Source organism: Leptonychotes weddellii, chromosome 9 (assembly GCF_054177405.1).
Source record: "Leptonychotes weddellii isolate Sample4059 chromosome 9, ASM5417740v2, whole genome shotgun sequence".
NCBI classification, from domain to species: domain Eukaryota; kingdom Metazoa; phylum Chordata; class Mammalia; order Carnivora; family Phocidae; genus Leptonychotes; species Leptonychotes weddellii.
Genome location: NC_138377.1, coordinates 8059601 through 8087256, shown reverse-complemented (window position 1 = coordinate 8087256; position 27656 = coordinate 8059601). Strand labels below are relative to the sequence as shown.

At 42.6% G+C, this 27656-nt stretch overlaps 1 protein-coding gene across 1 annotated transcript in view; it reads right to left on the bottom strand.

Annotated features, from left to right (window-relative positions):
* DICER1 (dicer 1, ribonuclease III) overlaps window positions 1–27656 on the bottom strand; it is a 71825-nt gene that overhangs the window by 7092 nt on the left and 37077 nt on the right. Inside the window, 16 exon segments of the mRNA XM_081829992.1 lie at window positions 566–834; window positions 2618–3506; window positions 6629–6784; window positions 10662–11445; window positions 12394–12569; window positions 12961–13066; window positions 13313–13495; window positions 14428–14581; window positions 14809–15022; window positions 15256–15435; window positions 17351–17490; window positions 18305–18380; window positions 19122–19254; window positions 21854–22008; window positions 22558–22800; window positions 24231–24363. Coding sequence (XP_081686118.1) covers window positions 566–834; window positions 2618–3506; window positions 6629–6784; window positions 10662–11445; window positions 12394–12569; window positions 12961–13066; window positions 13313–13495; window positions 14428–14581; window positions 14809–15022; window positions 15256–15435; window positions 17351–17490; window positions 18305–18380; window positions 19122–19254; window positions 21854–22008; window positions 22558–22800; window positions 24231–24363 — 3991 coding nt within the window.

Sequence of the window (27656 nt, the reverse complement as noted above, 5' to 3'; positions counted from 1 at the left end):
TGGGTACACAGGTATGCAGATGGATGGAGCGAAGGATCAGAGCAGAGTGGAAAGACCTAAGTGAAATTCTTTGCTACAAAACTTCAAAATAGCTCACAAACACATTAAAATGAGCTCCATCACCAAAGAACCTTTGGCTGAACTTACAACAGAAGCCTCTCAAATTCCAATGGTTAAAATTCTGAAGGTTGGTTTTTAAATGAGATTTTCCTATTTTCAAGTAGAAGCAGAAAATACATTTGTGAGGCTTACCTGAGATCGTATCAGCGAATGTTTTCGGACCCATTTTAACAGAAAGAAAGGCCGAATGAACCGCAGGGAGGTTCATTCACTAAGGTTCAAGCGCCACCGGGGGCGGGGGCCGGCAGGCGTCAGTCAGGCGTCAGGAACAGAAAAGAGCCCACAGCCCCTGGCCCCCTCTCTCCCCTGGAAGGACCGCACGCACCAGCGCGGGGGCAGTCAAGTTTTTGAAGGGCCGACCTGGAGAGCACTACCGGGCCTCGGCCCCGCCTGGAGGCAAGCGGCTGCGAGCCGCGCGCTGGCCGTGTTCTCCAGGAGCACTCACCTCGGAGTCCATGCCCTGCATCTCGTTCTTCTCCAGCTGGAACTGCACGAAGTCGTCGATGACGTGGAAGAGCTCGGGGGAGACGGCTTTGAAGTACTTGTGGTAGTCGTACTTGACCGCCAGCGACGCGAAGATGGTGTTGTTGACCAGCGCGGACCGCAGGTCGGTCAGGACGCCCGGGGAGTGCTGCCGCGGGTCTTCGTAAAGGTGCTTGGTTATGAGGTAGTCCAAAATCGCATCTCCCAGGAACTCCAGGCGCTGGTAACAATCTGCGGGCGGCCCAGAGCGCAGACGTCAGCTCCCGCAAACCCCGCTCTTCCCGCACAGGCACCCACCGGGACGCCCGATCCTGGACCCACTGCCGACAAACGTGGCCGGGCTCCGTTTTCCGTGTACATTCTTCAATGACAAACCAGGGGACATGTCACACTTACTAAAGCCTCTGGAAATTCAATTTGAATGGCAACTTAAGCCTATTTCTTATCTATAAATTGGGGTCATAAAAGCCTTCAGTGGCCCAAAGGCTCCTGCCCCTGCAGACAAGACGCTGGCCGGGCAGCCCCATCAGGTCAGACCCTTCCCGCGGGCACGCTGCTGGCCAAGCGGGTGCTGGGCGCCGCCGAAGCCGCAGCCTTGCTCACACGCTGGCGGTCGGGGGCCAGACGCTGCGCACGCGCACGCCGCCCTCTGCCCCCCAACACCCCACGCACCCCATGCTCTGGCCCCACACACCCCCTATTCTGGCCTCAAGCTCTGCCCCCGACACACCCCGCCCTCTGCCTCAGTACACCCTTATACACCCCACGCACCCCGCGCTCTGCCCTCGCACACCGCCCCCACGCTCTGCGCAGCGCCTCACCCCCGCTGGGGAGTGTGCGCTGGGGCCACCGTGCCTCGCCACTCCTGGGTCACAGCTGCCACCCGCCCATGAAGTACTAGAAAACCCTCTCCTCCACCTGCATGAGAACTGTTGAACTGGACACGAACAAGGGCCTAAGAAAGGCGAGTCGTGGCCGTGCGCAAAGACCTGGGCCAGCACGGGCCCGCTGCCCGCCTGGGGGAAGGCGCCCGTGCTGGCCAGCACCCCTATCTCCTCCCCGGGCCGAGCAGAGCCCATCCAGGCCAGGAGGCGGGGGCACCGAAGTGGTGCGTCCCGGACACCCAGAGCTCTGAGGCAGGGGCCTCGGGCGGCAGAGGGCAGGAACCATGCCCCGCGGCTTCGCCACAAAGAGAAACAGCTCCCCGAGCCACCAGCCCTGCTCGTCCAGAGCCACATCGGTTTTCACTTTTTGGTTTTACACTCTTCTGATCATCTGAACCTTTCCTGTTTTTCTTATACAAACTTTATACTCTGCTTTGGTATCCTAGACTCAAGCACTTATTACTCTGATAGAGAAAAAAAAATACACAGGCTTTTCACAAGCTGAAGCTGACTGCAGTTCCAGGCGCCTGGTCCCCCTTCGCATCTCATGGACTGGCCACCGCTACAGAAGGGAGAAAACCCTGGAGCACAATGCCAAGTGGAAGACGGCAGCAGAAACCTTCCCCCGGAGAAGTTTCTTTTAGCCCACTCATCTTTAGATTTAAAACGACCTTTAGAGAGGGGCCTTTTTGTTCGGGAAGAACGATAAAAGGACGTGGAAGTACATCCAGAACATACGTCATCAAGAACCATAAACAGCGCTAAACGGGCATCAGAAAGACACAGGGGGAGGGCAAAAATGGGAAAAGCACAACAAAATAGGAAGGCCCCAATTTCTCCAACCGTGCAGCCCATGAAGTGACCCCTCTGCGAGCAGGTGAGGCGGGGGCGCTGCCAGCTATCAGCGGTGAGGAGCCCCGCGTGCACCCAGAAGGAAGAGGAAAATAAAGCCGCCTTCATCTTCCTCTTGCTCCCTCCCTCCACCATGCATCTGAAGCCCCAAGTCTGCACATGCACAGGTTGCCTTTTAAAAAACAAAAACCAAACAAACAAAAACCCAAGGCAAAAAGAGTGCAGTGAGCGCGAGCTCGCAGTTGCGGGGCACTGGAGTTCGGCCTGGGGCTCCTTACCGGTAATGGTATTGTAGTGGTAGGAGGCGTGGGTAAAAGCCTGTAGAAGGTAAGCCTTATTCTTGAACCTGTAGTTGATTTTCTTTTCGAAATTTTCGAAACCCGAGATAAGGTGATTCAGTGTTTTATCTGCGTCTGGATGATCAAACATACATCTTGGTGGAATCTTCAAACAACCGTACTCCACGTCTTTCAACACTGAGGAGCGCGAGCTGGCCACAGGGGCAGGCGCACGGCTCCCTGAAAGGTTCTTTTGTTGGCTGCTGAAATTCTCCCTAGTAGGGCACATGGCCTTTTCCCGGTCGGTCCTTTTCATTACCGGGAGCACCTTCAGCCCCAGCGAGCAGAGGAAAAGCTGAGCAGCCCTCTCGCCACAGCTGGTTAAATAGCAGCCCAGCAGGGCTTCCACGCAGTCAGCTATGCTTTTGTCTGCGATACACTGCTCAGTGTGCAAGTCGTAAGAGATGGACTGTTTCCCCGTGTCAACACCACAGTTTTCTTCGGATGGATTCCAGAACCCCACCACAAAGTCATCCTCTTCAACAGCTTTGCTAGGGTCCAGATAGCACATTGCATCCCAAGAGCTATAGTCAAAATCCTCAAAGTCTGATGAGAATGGCATACTACCTAAGGAGGACTTTTTGGGCATTTTCCACTCATATGCAGAATCAGTGGTTGAAAAAGGAGAAAGAGAAATTTTCTTTACAAAAGCTCCTGATCCCATTAACATGTTATCTATAAATTTGATATGTTCCTGATCATACTCCAGGAAATCATCTTCATAATCGGCATCCTCCTTTGGAGCCCTCCACATCAGATCCTCCTCCTCCTCGTCCTCCTCCTCAAAGTCCTCGTCCAGCTTGCCATTAGCCAACATGCAGTCTTTTGTCTGAAATGAGGAGGAATGGGGAAGGAGGGGAGACATAGCTGCTGTTTTTAAAAGGGTTTGAAACTCAATAAAAGCAAGGGTTATGGATAATTTCAAATGACAACCACAAATACTAAAAGGCAACTTTAAAATCATGGCCATTTGTTTTCAATTAACATAAAATAAGTTATTTAATCATATAAACAAAGTAAAACATGTTCTTTGAATGTTCATTTTCTAAGTTATAAAATGATCTTTATCCAGTATGAAGCTTTAAGTTAAGGATTTTGAACACGGATATACAGTTAAAATTAATGTCCACGAAGCAAAACTTCAGCTAACAAGTCTTACTCCAGAGCAGACACACAATAAAAGCACTCACAGGCCGATCACAGAGGTCTTCAATTTTGCTGACAAAGTTTTAAAATGTTTCAAAAAGATTTCAAATTAATAAAACTAAATTCCAGATGCAGAAAAAGCATTATCTGTGCAATAGAGTATAAATATGAAAAAAGATAAATTACCTTAAAAATCTGTAGAATATTAAAAATAGGCAATAGGGTGTTTCATGCTAAAGGTTTTGTCCCCATTTCCACTTCAAATCAAAGTACATTTGCTACAGTGTAAAAGTAGACTGCTCTGCTTGAAAACTAAGAGTGATCACTGAACTAAGCTACGAATCTGGGAAATTACGCTTTCCCCTCCATTGTGCTACAGTAATCAGAGGAACAGATTAAAGCATAAATGACAAAAATAGAAGAAAATTTAGACTAACATGAAACACAACAATCCAATTTCTGTCAGAAGATCTTTGCTAATTCCAATTTCTTTGGCAAAAGCTTATTTGTGAATGACAACCTTAATAATGGGCTAGGATTCAGTAATGATGTAACTTTTTTGCAATGCTAAAAGATGCCAAATTTCTGTTGTGCAAGAAATAAAAAAAAAAAAAAAGACTTTACTTTAGGGGGAAAAAGGCAGGAGGGTGTGCTTCAATTCTGATAGTGACAACTTTCCAGAGATTTGCTGACAAAAACGTTTTCAAACTCTGTCAAGGATTTTTTAAATACTGCAATATTTCATTTTAAGCCAGATTCAAAAGACATAGTGTATTTATTTGAAAGTAAAGAAGAGCAGTGAACCGAGCCATGTCTCTACAACTATGTATCTTTATGGGTTTATTTATTTATTTTTTTATGAAAAAAGGTTTATAAAAGTTTCCCAAGAATGTGGAAGAACATGAAGAGACTGTAGTGGCAGATCTCTAGGAATTATTTCCTGTTAAAAACCCTATACCTTCCCAAGGTAACATGAGATGTTTTGGCCTACTATTTGGTCCTTAACATTAAAAAAGGCAAACTGCAATTAAAAAAGAAATCAGACTGAATAATTTTTTAATAAAAAAAATCCTTATATATCTTTAGTAAGATGCTACCATAGTGTAAAATTGGCACGCACGCACACACACACACACACACACGAGTAGGTTTTATCACAAATATGCTATGTGATCTTGGACAAAGTTCTTTAATGCCTCTGGGTTTCAGTTTCTCTATCTGCAAAATAGCGGGATTCTACCTCACTAAATGGTTTCCGAGAACACTTCAAGCTCCTAAAAAACAAAACAAAACAAAACAAAACCTGGCATAAAACTCTTTTCTCCTACGGTTCAAGTCAACTCTCTACCTGAGTTATTACCACTTCGGCATTCATACGCAGTTTCTCTTAAACCTTTTTGCTGAGGAGTGAGGCGGGCAGAACAGGAATGCAAGCACACGCCTTCCAATACCACGTAAGGGCCTATTTCAATAAGTGTAAACTACTAAGTGAAAATATGAATGGTATGTTTAATGTATTCCCAAAACCAAAGTGCCAGGTCATCTGAAATGTTAAGGAAAATAAGAAATTTCTGTTGTATTTTTAAAAATTCTTTTTTAATCAAAAGGGCTTGTCAATGTCACTTTTATGCTAATTTTTTTCTAAAAAGCCAATTATATTATGAAACTACAAGGCAGAATAATTATTAGGAATGTTTCTCATAGATATGCAGTATTTTCTCTAAAGTCCTCAAAATCTCTACATTTTCCTCTAAGGTTCTACCTATTTCTAAGTTAATAGCAAATGTAATTTTTCTAACCCAGCCTGCATTAAAATATTCTCTGAATGCTTTTCTGGAGAAGTTCAATTTCTGTAAAAACATCAAATATTGCATGAGTTAAAAATGTACTCCATAAAGGGGTAAAAATCAAAATCGGGGCACAGAGCAGCGGCCCTGGGGAAGCTTGAGACAGAGAACTAACACAGGCGTGTCAGGAAGAGGACACGAAAGCCTGTCTATTTAAAAAGCGTGACCTGTGAAAAGAAATCGTATTCTCACTGCTGGCCTGAAGGAAAAATTAAGTAACCATGACCCAGTGTCTCATTAATGCAAAATAAATGTCCATGGAATGAAAGTCACCGAGAGATGGCCTTTAGCTTTGGGAGAGGCGCCGGTGTTTCCCAGCAGTCCACCTCCTCCTAGCCGCCCACCTCTGGGCAGATGGCTTTTCCAGCTCCGAGGCCCTCCGAGGTGCCCTCTGGTGGCCTTCAAGACAAGACAAAATGAAGCAGCTGCAGCTAATATCTGACCTGAAGCCACTGGCATGATTTAAACTATTTCCAGAACACTACAACCTTTATGATTTTCTTTCTTTCTTTTAAGGTCACCAGAGAAGACCGAGTCCTAACTGAGATAACCCTGACCTGCAAAGCAAGGCTTTACTGAAATTAATTATTTCATAGACTGGAGATCATAGTTCATTGAAAAAGTCATTGCACAGAGCTAAGGATCAAGGGAGGATAAATTGTTATACCTAACAGTAAAATGAAATGTTAGGGAGTTTTGCTTTTTTTTTTCTTTTTTGAGTCACGACATCATATATACTTCTGCCTCTGAAAAAAAAGGTGACAGAATCGACCCCCATCAAAATTACAACACTGTTTCTAAATTCAGTGAAGAGACAGTCGATTTAAAGGAATTAATTCAATACACCAAATCCCTACTCTGTATTATAAATACACCATGGAAAGGAAACACAAAAATTAAGAGCACAACATTCTCCCGTTCACCAAAAAATAAATGCTTCCAGTTACCCAAAACTTACCATTTCATCTTTTTCCCATTTATCTGTGTTACTTTTGTCTTGGTTTACTACATAACCAGGAGGAAGCCAATTCACAGGGGGATCAAATATTGATACCACCATGCGGCTGGGCAGTCCCTTCTTTTTTCCAAGCCGATACAGATTACAGTTGCTGACCTTTAGCAGAAAAAATCTGTAAGATACTTATCCGCAAATGACCACTGCTAGAATTCATACCAGGCAAATAAACATATTTTTAGCTAAATGTTCTTCATATTACAACTGGCCATCAATTATTCATGATAGCAAATATTATATTCCCATATATTCTATATCCTTCAGTGTAGTTAGATGAGAATTTCTGATTTTCAGAGCAGATCAGAAAAAACTGATATGCGAATTCCTCATAAAGTCAGAATGAACAGTTCATACAATTTCAAACCTTTGAAACTGAACACAACCTGATGATATTAAATGCAAACTATCAACTGAGACCATCAGAATAGAAAAAGAATCCACATGAAAAGTCTAAGATGTCACAATATTCTCAATGAAATAAATGGGGGGAAATGCCACAAACTCTAGCTATAAAGTAGAAATTGGCACTGAACAGAGCTAAAAGAATTTTATACTCCTAGAATCTAAGCCACAAATACAATTTTAATTGTAATGTTTTCTCAAATATCATTCCTTTGTTTTGGATGGCATTTCAAGATATTTTTGTTCAACCATTTTAAAACAGAACAAAAGGTAATAACTCCACGTTTATTCACATCAATAAAATAGCTTCATTGTTTACCCTCTGGTCTGTTTTTCCTAAGGACTCCATGTCCTCTGTAACTCACTCAAATGGTAACATTTCTATCTAGGAATGTCTAGTAAAAACTTGGAAACCAGGATCTAGAACTGTCAATCTCATTTTCATTTTCTATAAACTGGGTTCCTTTTTATGGAAGTACTTCATGAGCCCCTTTTCCAGGGAACTCGATACCACTGACCAGGCACCCACCCTGGAAGAGACACCTGGCCGGGCATCCCTGAGAGAACGTCACTAAGCCTGAGGAGCAGTCCCTGCGGACGACACAGCCCGGAGGGAACAGCTCAGATCAACGCCAGCATCCCCGCGCCTCCGAGAATATAGCATCCAAATGGCAATGGCAGGAGGAAGACGGCAAGCACACCCACAGTCAGACGGGACGGTGGGCAGGTGGGACAGGAAGAGACGCTCAGGGATCCTGAGGTGCGACTTGGGACAGGCAGGACCGGACAAGCGGAAGCGGGGAAAGCACTGAGAGAAGAACAGAGTGGGCGCGTGCATGCAGGGAGCCTGTATGACGACCAGCTAGGGGCTCAGGTCTGGTCAGGACGCAGGACGTGTCCGGGGCGGGAGCCCACAGAGAAGGCTGCCCTTCAACACCGGGCTGAGGGAACAGCACTGATCCCTACAGGACATAAGCAATCAGAGCTTTCCCAGCAGATGAACAGAGGAAAGTTTTGAAATGTACACGAATTTCTTTCTTACCTAATAAGAGTGTACTGTTAGCTTCCTACTCATCCTCAGTCTCTGACATTTTCTTCCTACAACCACCTCGTGGAAATCTCATTTGTTCTGACAGCTTTATCACTCTTACAAAGACTATTCCCCCAAACCAGACCCCAGTCCTAAACTCTAAGTTATCTGAACATTTTACTGAATATTCCACTTCATTTCCCATGAGGTCTAAAAACCCTACACCTGACTCTGATTTCTACCTTTGTGCCTATATCACCATAAGCACCACCATCGCCCCAAATTCCCCAGCTTACACACAGTCACCCCAGCATCCCAGGGCTCTCTCTGCCCCTAATCACACTGATAGGCAGCGAGAAGGGTGGTGAAGGGTACGGGCTCTCTCTAAACTAAGAAACTTTCCCCATCTGCGAATTGGGGACACGTTATCTACCCCTCAGGGGCTCGCTGAGAAGCATAAATAAGGGCTGTAAAATGCTCAGGGCAGTGTCTGGTGTTATAGTGTGACTTCGGAGGTAGGAGAGTGTGACATTGGAGGTAGGGGAGTGTGACTTGGGAGGTAGGGGAGAGTGACATCGGAGGTAGGGGAGAGTGACTTCGGAGGTAGGGGAGAGTGACTTGGAAGGTAGGGGAGTGTGACATCGGAGGTAGGGGAGTGTCTTGACTTCGGAGGTAGGGGAGAGTGACTTGGGAGATAGGGGAGTGTGACATCGGAGGTAGGGGAGTGTGACTTCAGAGGTAGGGGAGAGTGACATCGGAGATAGGGGAGAGTGACATCGGAGATAGGGGAGTGTGACATCGGAGGTAGGGGAGTGTGACTTCAGAGGTAGGGGAGAGTGACTTGGGAGATAGGGGAGTGTGACATCGGAGATAGGGGAGTGTGACATCGGAGATAGGGGAGAGTGACATCGGAGATAGGGGAGAGTGACTTGGGAGATAGGGGAGTGTGACATCGGAGGTAGGGGAGTGTGACGGTGAAGAACAAGGTCACTAAAGCCAGGCTGGGCTCTGCCACATTGTGCCACGGGACCTCGGGCCAGTTAGCATCTCCTGCGCCAGTCCCCTCATCTGTAAACTAGGGATACTGTAAGTATACACAATTATAAATAAAATCACAAAATAAATGAGAGTATACAGAACTAAATTAGGCAAGTAATGCCTGTGACACGCGAGGTGGTGGGAGCAGTGTCTGGCTACAGGAAGCACTTAGCGTGAGCTACAGCTAAGTACCACTCACCCCCCCCTCTCCTCACTGCCAGAACTCTAGAACTGCCCCACCTTCCGCTTGCTTAGACTTCTTCAAAGGCCCAACTGATCGCTCAGCTTAGTGTGGTTTTGCTTTTCAACCCAGGCGGCACCCGGCTACCAGAGCCATCATCCACAGCGACCACTTCATGAACACGAAGAGCCCCTTATGGCGCCGCGGCGGCTCAGTCAGCTGAGCGGCCGACTCTCGATTTCAGCTCAGGTCATGACTCAGGGTCATGAGATCGAGCCCTGCGTCGGGCTCAGCGCTGGGCATGGAGCCTGCTGGGGATTCTCTCGCTCTGCACCGCCCCCCCAACCTCTTCCTCTCCCTCTCTCTCCAAAAAACAAAAAGTCCCTGGTGCAAAAAGTGTCTTTAACATTTTAAGTGCAAACTCCTTCGCCTAGCATTGAAGATCTTCCACAAGAGAGGGGAGCTTCACCCACCTGCCTTTTTAATCTTTTCTCAGGTATTTCAACACTTCTGACTGCTGCCACAGTCTACTCACTGAGTGCGGACACGCTCTGCCAGTGTGTTTACACACTGTGAACGCACCTCTTCCATTAACACCTTCTGATCACAAGCAATATTCCTTCCTTCTCAGTGTTTAGGGCAATGAGCAGCTTTCTAAATTATTGTCAAGCCGGTCCATGTGGCCTTGTGATACCTCTTTCAGCGTCATGGAAACATTCTGACTTTGTTGCTTTTCTTCCTTAAATCTTAATTCCGCACTGGTTTCAGAACACACCCTTCCTCTGGGCTCTCAAGCGCCGCTTGCTCGGAGCCCCGGCATCACTCCCTCATCACTCCCTCGACACTGCAGAGTCACTGAGCTAGGGGAGTGCTACTCTTTCCCTTCCTCACGCTCTAGAACCTTGAAGAGGAGCTCCTCCGTGCAAGACCTGCGTTTTAGCCACGTCTGTATGCCTCGTGTGCCAAGAAGGCATTCTCCCAAGTAAATGTTAAACTGGATGAAATTAAAGCACGAGCCCCTTGAGGAACTATGCCACGTATTTCTTTATATCTCCCTCAGGATCCAGGAGGTACACACATGCTCACAAATGGTCCTGGCAGAACTGAATGCCTACCAATAAATAAGGCACATTCGGATCAGCTAATGCCCGCCCAAAACCTGAGTGCTTCATCAGTGAAAAATAGATTTCGGTCAACCCCTGGGCGGGTGCACCACAGGCCCTAAGCAATCCCTAATCCTCTAAAAACCATCCAACACCTGAAACCACTCTTAGGCACACTGAATAGCTGCTCGAACTGCTCCATATAAAAACAGTCTCTCTCACCTTTTTGCTTCTCATATATGAAAGGCGGCCCTCATGAGCATCAGGATAAGTGCAAAATAGATACGTGGTGATGGCATGCTTTAAAAAGGAGTCACCAAGCATTTCAAGCCGCTCCAGGTTAAATCCATCACTAGCATTAGAAAGGGTCAAAGCCTGCAGAATAAGTCCAGGATTGGGGCCAAGAGTCCTCGAGGAGTACCCAGGACACAGGCTCTTCTCAGAACCCGTCCTGTCCTTGAGCGCTCGAACAGCTTCGGTAGTACCAGGCGTCGCGGCCGTCGTGGGACTTCCATCTGAGGTAGATTTGTTAGCATTTCCATCAAGGTATTTATTACTCAGTAGAGTACATTCATCGCTGGGCTTGGGCTGGTTCTCATAATTGTATAAATTCTGAATGGGATATGAGGTAGTTGGTTGTACAGGTATTTCCTGCTTGTAGTAATTCAGCTGATTTCCTTGGCAAAAGTCTCTGTTAGCTAAATCATAACTGCCATTGGCAAGATTTTTATTGTAAGAAAGACCATTAATTGCTGTAAGATCTGTTGAAACTTCAATTTGGAGCTTACCAGGTGACTCACTGAATAACGTTCTGCAGTTCACAGACATTTGGTCATGATTTTCTAGAGAGGAGGTTCTATTAGCACCTTGACGTGCAGCATTTTCAGGGACTACAATTGTGCTGTGCTTAGAGTAATTATCATTTTCAGCTGAAGAGGAGTTAGCAATTGAGATGAAAGATTTGCTGTCAATAGATTTTTTCCACCCGAAGTCTAGGTTAGGGTATCTGCAAAGACATTTTTGACTCCATCAGATCCTTCAGAAGGGCTAGGCTTAGAGCAAGAACAATGTGAATAAAATAAATAAATAAAATAAAGATCCCTATAAATCAGCTCCTACTTTAGAAACAAGTTTCCAAGGCAGAAATCAACAGTACTGGACTTCTGCACAGTGTCGACTAGGAGTGGGACATGGTTCGCTGTGCTGCTTTCATCCGCCGCCCTATGGCAAGCACGGTGTGGCGGTTAGGCTTGGGGTTAGCCCCAGGGGCCGGGAGCCACTGTGTGGGCTGGAATCCCAGGCCCTCCAGCTAACCAGATGGTCATTTATGGAACTCCTCTGCACCCTGGATTCCCACACTTGGAAGAGGGGCTAACGACTCCTACCTCACAGGGTTGTCCTAAATGATTAAGTGACCTAATAAAGGCTCCAGCATTTAAATCAGTGTTGGACAGTATAATAAGTACTCAACAAACATAGTTGTGACTATTACTATTATATTTTCATATTCCTTAATCCCTAGAACCATTGTGGTCTTGACAACTGGATAACCAAAATTAATCCCAGAGTGGTTAAGCCAGTCATTTCCTGAGGATGCGGCCACTTTCCTAGTGGGAAGAAAAGGAAAAAGACAAAAAACATATTGAGGCAATTTCCATTTAATATAAATTTATAAAAGGGGAAGCAGCCTTAAAAGGTCAATGTGGTTACAAAGAACTGTTTCCGTTTTCACTCTGACTGCCATCACTGGAGGACAAAGGACCCCCTCGCCCTTGGCGACTTTACAAGGACACGGGAGTCAAAGGATGCGCTTATCGCATGCATGAGACATCCGTGCTTTCTTTTTAACCTTTTCAGAATTATTTTATATAAAATTAAAACTTGAACTGAATTCAGTTCTTTTGCAAATGGATTTCATGACCCGTGTTCTTTCCAACTGACAGCACAGGCATACCTAAAATCCACGGGAAGTGATCGGACTCCCACGCCGGCATCGCTGGCCGTCTGGGCTCTTAGCTCCTCTGCGGTCAAAAGGCAGTGAAGGCGATAGAGTATACTAGGGAGACAGACTGCTTTTCTCCACAGTGATGCTGGAATTGGATGTATAGCACAGAGCTCTGGAACCAGGATCTTTGAATAAGGAAAAATGTGGATAAATACAAAGCAAACACACCAAAGAATAAAAAATTAAACTAAAGGTCATTTTCACTAATGGATAAAGACAAAAATCATAAATACTAGTAAAAATCTAACTTTTAAAAATAATCCTTTAAGGCCGAATGGGATTTATCCTAGGATTTACAAGGATGAATTGTATCAACGGACCAAGTATAAAAGCAAACCTCTCACACTTCCAAAAAGACATTCGAATACAAGTTAACACACAGTATTATCTAAAACATAACAAAACCTAAGGGTTGAGAAACTTCCAAATATTCATGACACTCAGTTCACTTGATAATATAAAAGCCAAACTTATCTTTCAAAATATTAAATCATCTAGTAACAATTAACACAGTACCTGTTTATTCTGCAGACTTTCCCACTTGGCTTTTCTCTTTTCAGCACTGCTTAGAGGAAGAGCTTTCCCCTTCTGATTCAAATGGCGAGGTGTCAAAAGATTAAGTCTATAAGAATTTCAAAATAATTTTATCAGACAAAAATAAAAATAAGTCCCTTCTTCACAGTATTTCCACACCTTCAGTGTGCAGACTCCTGGACCCCACCCTGGGCAGTTCTGCCTGCAAAGGGTCTCCTGATTTCAGAGAGTCTACAGGTGGGCAGTGGGGACAGCGGACCTGAACATTCGTCTACTGACCCCTGCAAATAATGCCTCGAGCGAAACTTCAGATGTCATTTCTGAAACCCCTTACCTTGAAGACGTGTGGTCCACATCCAGCAGTGGCTGGTTGAGATTGGTCAGGTCAAGGTTGTACTTTGTTTTATAATATTCTGCGAAAGTTTCATACTCAGGGGAAGGAAATTTACTCAGTGGGGTAAGATCAGTGTACACATCAGCTACATAAAATCGATGAGGCTGATCAAAATTACGGTATCTGAAACAGAAAAACAATACACTTAAAGACAACTATTCTCAACAAATGTTTCTCATATGAAAATGCAAACTATGATTTTAAAGTAAGTTCAAAGGTTAAAAATAAATAGCATAAATAACTGAAAATTTCAACTCCAAATAATATATTTCAAATGGGGCGTAAGAAGAAAAGTACACTTATATTAAGTGAAACCGATTCTCCACTCTACTATTACCCACATTCTAAATATTTGTGCTTCGCCATCTCATCAACGCTAAACAGCACCTTTAAATATCTCTTCATCTCACCAGCATAAACAGGGTGGAAAACCTGCAGTGTCCCCCAGCTGAGCCAGCACCTGCATTACTAATACGCTAGATGCGAAAGGCTCTGGCGGCAAAAATACCACGAGACACCAACAGCTCGATGATAGCCAACATTTAAAATACGGCTTCGACAAAGAAGAAAAAAATCAAAGAAAGACTGAATTACAGCCAGCACTCTCATTTTATGAAAAGTTCCCATATTTAAATTTACTGCTCAAAAAGCCTATCCCCTAAATCTTTCTGAAATAAGAAAAACAGCATTCTGATTTACTACTTCATTGCACTTAATACCACTCATTATTCCTCATAAAAAGTTTAGGAAGCTATTATTTACAATCGAATCCTTTAAGACTTTGGGGATTAAGAGGATGAAGATTTTAAGAAAGCCTTTCGGCATCACTTAGATGACCCGAGCTTCCCAAGGTAAAACCCCTCTGCCAATGGTGTTTCTTCCAGGTGTTTTCTTACAAGTGGAAGTCAACCAGGGGGAACAGACCCACCAGGAAGAGACACTTAAACTTCCTACTAGTGACCTCTATGCTAGAGCCCACTGACGTTTCCACTCGAACCAGTCAGTCTCCTGAAACAAAATACCGCCACCCCTTTGCTTTCTACTTAAATACCCACCTTGGAATGATAACTGCATCCTGGTAATCTTCTAATTTAAAAACAAAGGGTGTTTCTTTTGAATACTTTGTACTGGGAATGCCTATGCGAGCTTCAGACTTCTCGATATCTTCCATGAATTTAAAGTCAATGTCCAAAGTGCTGGAGTCATTCACTTAGGGAAGGAAAAGACTCTTTAGCTTGTTAAAATGTACTACAGAGGAAAAAAAAAATGTACTACAGAAAAGATTCTTACTTAAGCCATATATTCATCTATGTGTCTAAGGTAGAGTTGTCTCTAGTAAAAGAGTTCTCTAGCATCCACAATAAACTCATGGTAAGCAAACTTCCCTTTTTGAGCTAGTATCAGCAAACACTTTTAAGAGTCTGGGCCCTTCTTACCAACATTAAGAGGTAGAACACAGTATGCTGAATCAGCGTCTGTGGGTTTAAATTCTAGTGCAGGTTTTTCAAGCCGAAGAATATGTGAGAATATATACTGGTGAAGTCTTGTAATCAACTCAAGCATTTGTAGAGACAACGTGAAACCAGACTTCTTCAACTCAATGGATATGGTCACCTCTCCAGAGCGCGTGTACACAGGAAAGTGCGGGATCTTAGCAAAAAGAAAAATAAAGCATCCCCAAAGTTAACAGGTATATTTTATTCCATTATAAATATTTAACTTCAAAGGAGGAACAATGCTTTCAATCCAGGAAATAGAAGGGACACCTTGATTTTTAAATACTAAACATTCTGAGGTAACATAAGATAGTTACTCGCAAATAGCTGTTCCCTTTTTAAAAAAAAACAAGGTATTTTTTATCAGAGTCATAAGGAGCCGTCTACCTGAGGTATGGGTTTGGCTGTCAGTATTCCAAAGCATCTTGTGGTATCCTCAGGGGGATAGAGCTTCCGTCTTCTAAAGTTGAGTTCATCGGGTAAGGGTGTTGTCAGAACCATTCCTATCACATACAGGTAACAGGGCTGATCGGGTTTGGGATAGCTATCCCTCAAACATTCTGGAATCTAGAATTGAAAAGAAAACCTAAGCATCAAGATCACATGTAACAGCCTCTTTTCCAGATACGGGCAAGAAAACAAATTTCTTCCTAGCTTTACTAAAAGCTGATGAGAAAAAGGTAAGAAAACAGCCAGGAAGGGAGACCGAACTACTTAACCCCGCTGCATAGCCAGCCCTTCTCAGGTCTGGGCTGCAAGGTGGCCTGGGGTCACCTACCTCATGATGCTCTGCTCACTAGATAATACCAAAATTATATAAAACAATCAAACCCTGTAGGGTCTTGTCTATGAAACACTATTCATTTGAGTTACTTCTTTTGATTAGAGAACTCTTTTCCTCCTCGGGATTTTTAGTCTTTTAACACTGTGGACTATCAGAAAACAAATGCAAAATTTTAAAAGTCCTACATGATTGTATAAAGATAACCTTGATTAACTTCTGATATACTTACTGTATCATCCTCCAGACTTTTTCCTGTGTATAAATGCAGATAAACATATACACATAGGTGTTTTTTCCATTACGTCTGGAACGGCACAACGAAGACTGTTGTCACCTGATTTTTCCTCCAGTTATTACAATGAGAATATCTTTCTTGTATCATTTTTAATGGCTAATCATATATGAAACCTAATTTAATAAATCTGAGATTGTTTCTAAACTTTCAATATTCATACAACCCTACGCAGGAGAGTTGTGCAATTTCTGAGGCTCAGGGACATTAATGATTGCATCTGCAGTTAAAAGGCATAGAGATGCCGGCTCGGAGATGGTTACAGTGATAGAATATCAGATAATCCAGAATGTACTTGTTAATTAAAACACTTATTACTAATGACGATGTCTGCCATATGAAACGAGTCCAGTGGTCTTTGGGGTTAATGTTAGATTAGGAAGGCTGGGAAACAAGCATTTCAGGGAATGGGTCACATTCATAATTTTTAAACAAACGACATGATTCTGAATCTTGAAAATGCTCAAGTGAAAATTTTTTAAAAGTAACAACTCAATGCAACTGCAAAAATGAAACAAAGAACCACACTTTTAGGCTAAGATGAAAATACACAGCAAAATTTTTGCTTTTGTTTGCGATTCTTATAGGGGACAAATATTAACATAATTTTTTTTAAGATTTTATTTATTTATTTGACAGAGACACAGCGAGAGAGGGAACACAAGCAGGGGGAGTGGGAGAGGGAGGAGCAGGCTTCCCACCGAGCAGGGAGCCCGACGTGGGGCTCGATCCCAAGACCCCGGGATCATGACCTGAGCTGAAGGCAGACGTTGAACGACTGAGCCACCCAGGTGCCCCATTAGCAAATATTTTTAAAACAAGTTCTTCCACCCAGTATGGCTTTAATTAGAAGTCCGACTCAGGGGCGTCGTAGTGCATGAACCCCACCAGGATGCCACAGACGGAGCCAGACACAGCATGCTGACAGGACTGGTTCTGACCGCTCGCAGGCCATGGCCTACCTCCTGACAAATCCTTGCTGTCACCATCTTCACACCATGTGGAGCGAGCACCCTCTCATTCACCTATTTTATCGTGCAAATCCTCTTTTGTCTTAGCCCCAAACATTAGGAAAGCAAAAATCTTACCACTATAAGTGAATGAAACAAGAAATATCTCTTTAAAAGAAACAGACTCATTCTGGACAGAAATCTGACAAATGAGTCCATACTCCTTTTGAGAAGAAAAACAAAAGCAATGTCCTAAGTGGGAAAGTGCACACAGTGCACGTGGGAAGGAGGGGCTGGCTGATCTGAGAGAAGCTGTCATGGGAGGAAGTGAGCGGAGATCCCAAGTGGGCCAAATTACACGGTCTGGGAAGGCAAGCAGAGGAATGTCGATTTGATGTGGCTGGAAATAAAAAGTCAGAAAGGCCAGATTTGTATTTGGTTCTAACCAATACTAACTGCTTTTGGGTAGCACTGTCTTCGTTTTGTGGAACCTGGTCTTCCAGGAACACTGGTCTCCTCTTCATCATGTAAATCAAGCTCCTCTTCATATTTAACAGTCTCTTTCCCAACTGGCATCAAATGGTCATCCAGTTCACCTAAGAAATGTAAAGACAATTAACACAAACAATCTGGATGTTGCCTCTCTAATCACTAGAGTATCCAGAGCAGCAGTATGTTAGAAAGCAAGTGGAAGGGTAATGAAACTAAAGCATCTGTACTTTTCGTATCACAAGCTGATCAGAAGTGATGCGTCAGGCGGTCTACTTTGGTGTTCATATACTCAGTGAGCAGGGCCACAAATTCTGTTCTAAGATGCAAACATCACATCTACACAAGGCACAGCACAGGCACGGAGTGCAGGGTACCGGGCCAACACTGTAAGCCGACAGAGGGCGGCTGCACATGAGCAGAGCATCATGTACAGACTCGTGCAATCTCTCCGTGGGACACCTGAAGCCAATGTACAATGTGTATCAACTCTACTCCAATAAAAAAAGCTTCTTCAATAACATTGAAACAGAAAAACAGCACATAGCCACTATTTTACAAAGTCTATGGAAAATAAAGACTTCCCCCCCTTTTTTTAATGGACGAATCTGTAAACTAATTTGAGAGACTGACCCATTGAAACACAAGTGTCCATGATTCAGCAGTGACAAGAAGACCTCTCTGTAATGACAAGGGGTCAGTGAGGGGAGTAAATACAGCGCAGCTGCTTGCAGTGAGCTGGTCCGTGTCACAGGACCCTCAGGTGACGTCAGATCTCCATCCAGTCTTCACTACCGTACAGTGAGAGCAGCAAGTTCAACGCCACAAAATCCTCAGACACCTAGCAAGTCCTTGATACACTTCTGTTTGACAATGTTTCAACTTTATTCTTATTTGTGTGTGCTTTTCAAACACTCTTACCAATTTTGTGCAGTTTTTCACAGCAAATGAGAGCTACAACTCTTTCGGCCAATCGGATACAGCTCATTGGTGGACCCTGAAAGTAACAAAAAACATTTCCACTGTACATGCACGTAGCTATCCTTAACACATAAAACTTCTATGAAAGCAGTATCTTTAAAGCCGAACTTTATGAAAGCAAAGTGGTTTATTTTGAAAAATGCCAGCAAGTTTGTCAAAAGCCTCATCTCCACAGTTGAAATAGCCATTTTTAAAAGTCCTGCCCAGTAAAACCTAGATAAGTTATAACGAAGATTTGACAATTTTAATGTATACAAATTTCAGTAAGATTTTAATGTAGCTTATTTTCACTAATCTACAAATAAGGAAAAAACAAAGATACATCAAAACGTGGCTGTAACATACAAGTTAACAGCATTGACAAATTTTCATGTGCAAGAGAAATTAGTCATCTCGGAATATCTGGAAATCAGTACTGGGACCAAGGACGGCAGTTACGCAAAGGCAGATTTTCGAGTGAACAACAAAACAGCTAGAGAAGCCCAAATATATTTAATAAATTCTGTCCCTATAAGTGTCTAAGCCACAGCTGAATGTTGGTATTAGTAAGATCCTAGAGGGAACTTCAGGTTATCTACTCATACAGTCTACTGAAGGTCTGAACATGCAGGTGACCACAAAAGAGATCTGTAAACCTATGCTTAAGAACAGATTTAAAGCTAAATTTTCCTATAACTTGCGCTGGCGTAGAGAAGCTGAAAAACAATCCATTAATGACATACTTTAAAAGCACAATCATTTCTTTTTCTAAACTTACAACAATGGAGGCTCGGAGAGGTGAGTTAATTGGCAGATAAAGAGTTGAATAAAATGTACCATCAGGCAACTCTCGGGTTCTACATTTAGGAGCTAGATGAGTAAACGGATCGCTTGGTAATCTAGCACAGTATCTGTGAAGAAAAAGAAATTCTGATGCTAAATCTACACCTGAGAAATTGAGGAAAAAATCTGTATTGATATTCACAGCCTCAAGTTTAATTTTTCATGTCCCTCTCCCCTCTACTGGATTGGTATTTGTATGTGAAGTTTGAGCTTCACCACTTCGAAAACTTTCAATAAGATGGAACAGTGTTGGTCCAACAGAATCTTCTGCAATGATGTTCTGTGTCTACACTGTCCAGTGGGGCAGCCACTGAGCACCTGAAATGTGGTGAGGCAGCTAGGAAACTAATTTTTAAATTTTATTTAATTTTAATTAAAATTAAAACTTGAATTTAAATAGATAACGTATGTCCAATGCGATTGTAGAATGCAGAAAATACTGTTCAGAATCCATTAAGAGAACATGCCACCAGTGTTTGTTCCTTAATATCGTACATGAACCCACAAACTCTCAGGGCCTGTGCAAGGGAGGCATCAGAAAAGGCTGGAAGGACAGCCCAGTATTGACACAACGGAAGGCGTCAGAACAAGAAGACCACCCCTGCTGCCCACCACACCCCCACAGCAGCAGCAGGAGAGTGTTACAGGGCAGGAAGCTAGCTTCAGGGGCGCTGAGACTGAGCGAGGAGGGCGCTGGGACAGGAAGGTAATCGGTAGAGGCAGAACGCACCCAAGGAAGGCACTGGAATGAGCGGACACCCTGTAAGGTCACGACCTGTGCAGTAAGGGCACCCAAACACAGTGGCAGCCCTGCAGAGCGGGAGACTGGCTACATTCAGGGAGACTGGACGTAAACGTAACGATTCTGAGGACAATGGAGTCCTATCTCTCACTACTGAAGAAGCCAGAAATAAAGATGGAAGAGAGGAAAGCTAGAATGAACCCTGTGGTGTGACAGTAAAAGGAGGAAACAACACAGAGACACAGAAATAAATACATGTGTACGTGAATACGCACACACACACATAAATGTAGCTTCTAGTTCTGTCTAAGGAGTCCGGCAGCGGCAATACTCCAGGGACAATGAGCACACCCAGTGCTTAGCACCCAGATTTTGGTTTCTAAACACCAGGCATTTGCCACTAAAAGAAACCAGAACCTTTTGGAGAAATAGCCAATATCTAGGCAGAGGCGGGGAAAATAGAAGTTGAGGCTAGAAATCTTAGTATGCCATAAAATAGGGAAGTGATCAAAGAATAATGGTGATGTAAAAAGACTGGCTTGAAGGGGCTCCCACTGGCCAAATCTGAGATAATTTTAACCTCAAAATGAATAATAAATGACAGTAACCAGACTGTAACCCATTGAATAAAACAGAACTCGAATCAGTTCATATTAGATAAAAAAATAATAATAATAAAGGGAATAAATAAGTGGAGAAAAGAGAAAGCTCTTCGTTCCAGTAGAATGCCAACAAATAGAAAGAATAATGGAATCAGAAGACCACCATTTTGGAGACACCACAGCAATAATCAATTCAGGCAAGAAATACCAATGGATACTTAAACCAATGGGTGACACTGGGAAGAGGAGTAAATTTTACACTGTCTCAAACTGTTTCCCCATGAAATATGCACTCATTATAAATGGAGAAAAGGCAACTTTACAGCAGAGAAAGCTGGCAGACCTTTCGTAAGTGATCAGAGCCACCACCACAAGGAAGAGCACCCATCAACATCGAGTGCACCCAGAAGGACAGGATGAGAAGAACACAGCATCACTTCTGTGATGTGCAGGCCCCAATGCATAACCCGGGGCTAATTATCAGAAAATATCAGATAAAACCAAACTGTGAGACAGACTACAAAATGATTGGCCTATAATCTTCAAAAGTTGCAAGGTCATTCAGGTCAGAGAACGACAAGAATGATTCCAGGTTGAAGGAGACTAGAGAGATGAGAAAAACTCACACAACCCTTGATCCTGGCTTGGATCCTTTCACTACAAAGAAACATTCTCGTGAAAGCTGAATGGGTCTCTCTGGGTGAGGGGTAAATGGGAGTTCTCTGCAGTATTCCTGCAACATTTTAAAGTTTGAAATTGTTTCAAAATAAAAAGTTAAAAAAAAAAATCTTATGTGAGTTGCTCCTTTATTTTGCCTCTGCACGGAAATTTATCCTGACACATCATCTAGGTATGTATCTGCTTTTCTTAGTTATTAGAAATGTTATTACCAATTCAGGACAAAGTAAATTAGGACATAATTAAAAATGCGAGTTAATTTATCATAATCTTATATCATAGCTAATGAAAAATTCAACATCCCTCAACATTCATGGCACAAAACAACAGATTTCAGAATAAAAAAAAAAATTAGTGAGCACTATAAAATTAAGTAAAATCTAATCAAAATAAGCATGCCTTAAGTCAGCCTTGCCAACAAGAACTAAACATTTATTACTGCACAATACTGATTTTGCCTTCTGATCAAAAAGACGAATGAATGGAAAAAAGCAACTTCTCTTCTTTCTCTCATCAAAATAGTATAAGCCATAAACAGAAAGACTGGTGAATATTTGCAAAAGGTAAACACTACAATACTCACAGGTTTAAACTTAAATCTTGCAATACTCCTACGGTTTCCATGCAAGTGATTTCATATCATACCTATTGATGTGTCCAATGGCCGTGTTGATTGTGACTCGTGGACCACCATCATCGGGCCTCAACACATATGGTGGGAACACATCGTCATCATCCACAACAGGTTCAATGTCAGTCTCGCCAGTGTCAACTGACTTGGAACACTTGTTTCTCAAGATCTGAACATTGTAGGAACAGATTTTATGATGAGAGTATTTTCTTTGCATATGTCAGGAGTCTGCCCCTGTACCTACAGAAAAAGCTCTCCTGACACAAAACAGCTCTCCTAAACACACTTCAATATTCCAAGTCACCTGATGCAGAAACTCCCTCCCAAAGCAGTGCCCCCAGCTCCAATCATGTGGAGACACTAGCTATATGCACACAGGTTTGCACAGTACCATACCCGCACACACACACACACGCACACACACACGGGGGCTGTATCGTCACCCTCCCATCGCTCCACAACTCTGTCACTCAACTATGACTACACGGTCCACATTAACAGGACACTTTCCAGGGTTCTCCCCCCATAACACATATGACCATTTTCATTGCGAGCTTTCAAACACTTTGCAAAATACTGCAGCTCTATAATTACTTGACTTTCTTATAATGTACATACTGCACACCCCTGCTGAGACTATTTAGATAAAGCTGTTTTTATCTATTTCTCTGCACATAAAAAGTAACTTAGAGATAGCATACTGATTTTTGGATCTTACCTTTTCAATAGCTTTGTAGGTTTTAAGGTCTTCTTCAAAACTTTTTATTTTGTCTGTATCTGCTAACATTATATAATTAGAGATCGGTGCCCTTGCTCTTCCCTTAGATTGAACATAGGATCGATACTCTGTGGGCAAATCAAATCGAACCACCAAGTTGCATTTTGGTATATCAACACCTTCTTCCACAATACTTGTTGCAATGAGGAGATTGGTCTCATGTGCTCGAAATTTCCTAAGGACCTGAAAAAAGTCCACCACGAAAAGCAATTCTAAGAAATTTCCAAAGGAACAGCGGAGTACCAATAAGTGATGACTGTCATTTTTTTTTTAAGATTTATTTTTCAGAGAGAGAGCGAGCACAAGCAGGGAGAGCTACAGGCAGAGGGAGAAGCAGGCCCCCCGCTGAGCAGGGAGCCCGATGTGGGGCTCGATCCCAGGACCCTGGGATCATGACCTGAGGCAAAGGCAGATGCTTAACCGGCTGAGCCACACAGGCGTCCCACAACTGTCATTTCCGACACACACTCTGGGTACACTAAAGCTTTTAGTCCAGGCTAAAGATGACGACAACACCACACAAAACTCAAGATGCATGAACACATGGACAAAGAGACTCTGACTTAATGACAATTCTCAACTGAATAGGACTTGAAAAATCAAAGTGACTTTCTACCATACAGAAGTATGTACAAATCACAGAAAGCCTTCGGATTGAAGAGGCTGGCTTCTTCAATGGCCACAAAAGAATCTAACCAACAAAGTGACCGAATGAATCCACTTCTGGAATCCTGTTGATACTCTGACTCCCCGTGGTAGTGTCTTATGTCTGGGAGACTGTGCCAACAGCCCTCCAAAGACGTCAAAACTCACTAAAATCCCTAAAATGCTTGTAACTCAAAAATTATAAGTAAGGCATTACTTATTTTCTGGCATCCTGGGACATTTTCAACTTAAGGACTCAGAACTACTGATTAAAAAATAAAGTGAAAATTTTTTTCATACTAAATTTAAAATAACATCATTTCTCAATCCAGGATAAGTAAAGTAAGTTGGCTTTTAAACAGATCTATCACACCGGCTGGCTATTGGACTCCCCAAACTTGGAATATTATCAAAAAGCTATGACACAGAAAATGAACTTCAGTGTGAATTATTCTACCTTTAAGTTAAATAGCAAACTTCAAATAAAAAGTTTTTGTTTGCCAGCCAGAACACTATATTAGGTTTCACATATTTACAATGCTGTCTCCTATATTAAAATCTTAAAATGCATGAAAAAAATTAAGCCAGAACCTTTAACGTATTCAACCAAGGCAGGACTTTAAATGGAAAACAAAACACTTTCTAGGAAAAAAATTCATTTTGTTGCTCAGTCACATGGAGTCAACAGGAGTTATGGTTACACATGCTTTGTTTTTCTATGAAATGCCATCAGTCCAATAAAGGAAAATGAAATGATTGACGGCAATTAAGTGAAAATTGATTTACCAGACAGCTATTCTAATTCTGAACATATGAATCACCATACAGCTACTTCACAGGAGACAGCTAGTCTATCTATGAGCAAATATTCTATAAACACCAAGCAACTATGAAGAAAGGGAGTTCCTATGAGCAGAGTTTATATATATTCTGAAAACTGTTATTGTACAATTATTTCAACTTGTTACCTCTTCCTGTTTTCTGAATTCTGCTTCCATCTGTTTGTTACGAGGCTGATTCTTTCCAATGCCATGTCCAGTTATAAAATTGCTGCTGATGTAAGCCAGCTCTGGATCTTGTTTGCCAGCTTCCTTTATCAATCTAAGAAAATTATATACATTTGGAAGTTAAGCATTGCTGAGGGAAAAAAATTTAAACTTTTGTTTGTAAGGTCTCCCTGACAATGGAAATACACGTGTGTTTTGCCAACATACCTAACAAAATGGTCTCGGTGATTTTTTTCAACCAGCTTCAACAGAAATCACTGCCACTCTTCCCTGTGTAGATCTGTGGACCAAACCCTTACAATACCAGATACAGGGCTGATTTATACTGACGAACAAAATGGTCACAGTACTTCAAACTTTCTAATTTGGTCGTGATGATTTACTAGAAACGTGGCCTGGTAGGGGACAGAACTAGGCAGAGAGAAACATGGAATCCTCATATACCTTGGCTTCAGGCCAGGACCTATAATGAAAAAGCCATACACCTCTGAAAGCTCAATGCACTTCTCCACACGCACACACAACTTGTGGCGGCCATCACCGCCCTTGTCTCCATGGCCAAGTTTATACAGAGTGCCAACAGCCGGGGCCAAAGAGCGATTCTACAGCAAGGGAAACCTCATTCTCCTGCTACATGGACAAAGAGCGCTCCCGCTGTGTGTGGAAGCTAGCATGGTTATTTCTTTTAGTCTTACCCTAATACCCTTTTTATCACTGGAAGCGGAGCTCCAGGGCAAGAAATGCCTATCTACTGGGGAGCGCCTCCATTCCCAACACTTTCCTGCCCCCAGGCCGCCGCCCACCATTCTGTACCACAGGGCAGCGCCAGAGTCCCCACCCCATCCTGTCATGAGAGAGAGAGGCTTCCCGGCTCGTCCCTCTTCCTGCCTGTTCCTCTGTATTAATCCAGAATGCGAGTAACCTAAAGCGGGCCTTCTAGCTAAGAAACGGAAAAGAGCGACAGGATGGGATCACATTACACGGGGACAGAAGGTTAACAGTTAGTGCTGCCATTACAGCTATTTTGGAAATATCCACATTCAAAAACTCAGCACACAGGATAAATGGTTCCACACCTGACATAAGTGATTCCAGATGGTTCTTCTGAAGTCATACACATAGTATAAATTCCTAAGAGAAAATTGCATTTTTAAGTCAAACCACTCTTTTTGTTTTGTTTTTTTTAAATACATGAAACGGACTAATATCAAAGAGCTGGAAGAAACCTTGAGTGGCCATCTAGAATATCTTCCTGCCTCCAAATCAGCCAAACACTTGCATGTCTAGGTTAGTTTAAGAGTCTGTTCTACATTCAAATACTTAAAATGTTCAGAATCAGGAACTTCCTTAATATGTTCCAAGCTCTGTTTAGTTATCATAATAAACTTATGATGTCAGTAGCAGAAAGCAATGTTACCTGCAAACAAATCACATGCCCCAAAGTCTAAATTATGAAATCAATTATCTTAGAAATATGTACTTAACAAATGTTAGTTTATGTAAATAAGCATCAATGTGAATGTAACAGAGGCTAAAAAAAATGCATTTCATGGCAGGCATTAGGCAAATTAATTAATTTAATTAGGCAAAGAATGTATTTTACTTTGCCAAAATGATCAGTCTAGCAGATTTCAATTAACTAAGAAGCAGAAGCACTAAGAGTAAATGCATTTCTCCTTAATGAAACTCGCATCAACACTGCAGAGAACAGAAGAGACAATATGTACATTAACAAACCAAATCTCTTGTAAGAAGTAATTAAATGCTATATACCCATGCTGATGATGTTTAGAGAGGAAAATGTCTCTTTCCGATAAATTAAGGGATGTCTGACCACATTCCTCAGACAAAACTATAGGCTTCCAGAGAAACAACAAAGTCTACACTGGTCAGGGAGCTTACAAGTGAGTAACACAAACTGCTTATAGATTACACGGTGCCATGAACTGATAAGACAAAGTCTTACTTGTTTCTTTTGATTTTTACACTGAGTTTATATGGGCGGCTCCACAAGCAAGCGACTCGACAAACCCAGCTGATCTCTTGTGCACAGGGCTTCTGAAACTATCAGCAGCTAAGAACCAGTTATTTTTTTTTCTAATTTCAAATCCATCAGAGACCAGCATTTTTGTAAAATTCCGTGAAAATTGACGAAGAAAATGAAACTTAAAAGCATTCAAATTCAAGAGCCAATTGTATTATATTCAGGACACATAACTTGCTGTCAAAACTAAGAGCTTCTAGATGTTCACCCTCCATCTCTGTACCTAACTCGCTCAGCTGGTGACCGCGTACACATCACATGGTGTGTACACAACACGCTGCCCCCCGCCCCAATTACACGGGAAACAGCATGGCCAGAAATGGCAAATATGGATGCTGAACTGGTAGATGTATCCTAGGGAACTGGGATTTGACTACAAGTGCTAATTTATGCAGACAACCGTAAAGGGAAAAAAATTCAAAGAAACAAACACATCATTTGAAATGTCTGCCAAGTACTAAAGCACGTTATCAACAACAGCTTTTAATAGTATCCTTACTCCTTATATTTCCTTATCAATGTGAGAAAAATCCAATGTAATTCCTCTGGGATCTTACCAAAAAAACTATGACTGATAGGTCCAGTACACGGATCCTATATGCCCCAAATGTGTGCATAAAGCCCATAAGAAAATAGCACCTACTGTATCAGGTGATAAAACAGCCATTTTTATATATGTTGTAAAGAGACAGAGAGACTATTACTATTTTACAAATGAAGATCCTGAGAGAGAAAAATTTCTCTTTATTTAAAGCTTTAAAAGTTAAAAAAAACTTTCACAAAATATACATCTAGAAAAGTGGGTAGAAATGAAAGGAACCAGGGCTCTGTAGAGAAATGGCTGATTCTACAGCTGGAGTAGCAAAAATACAAGAGCCTGGAGCATCTTGTAGGGCTAGAAAGTCAGGAAGTGCTAAAAAAAAAAAATCCAGGATGAGGGCCTGTCCAAGGGACACAGGCACTAAACTCAAAGAGCACCGCCGCCCTCCCCGTGGCCCAGAGTGGAACATTTTGAACAACAAAATAAACCACCTACTATCAGATTATAACCCAAAGTGCAACATAAACAAACATGAGCCCACAGTGACAAAAGAACGTAAGTCAATAAATATTAATAAATAGGATCAAAGAGGTAAGTTGTCCTTACAGAAGAATTCCAATAATAAACATAAATACGCTCCTCTCCAGGAATGGAGTTCAAGCCCTCCTTTCCAGGATGAGCTCAACTTGGTGACCTGCTTCCAGAGAAGAAAGTGAGGAATAAAACAATTAACAACGGGGGCGCCTGGGTGGCTCAGTTGGTTAAGCAACTGCCTTCGGCTCAGGTCATGATCCTGGAGTCC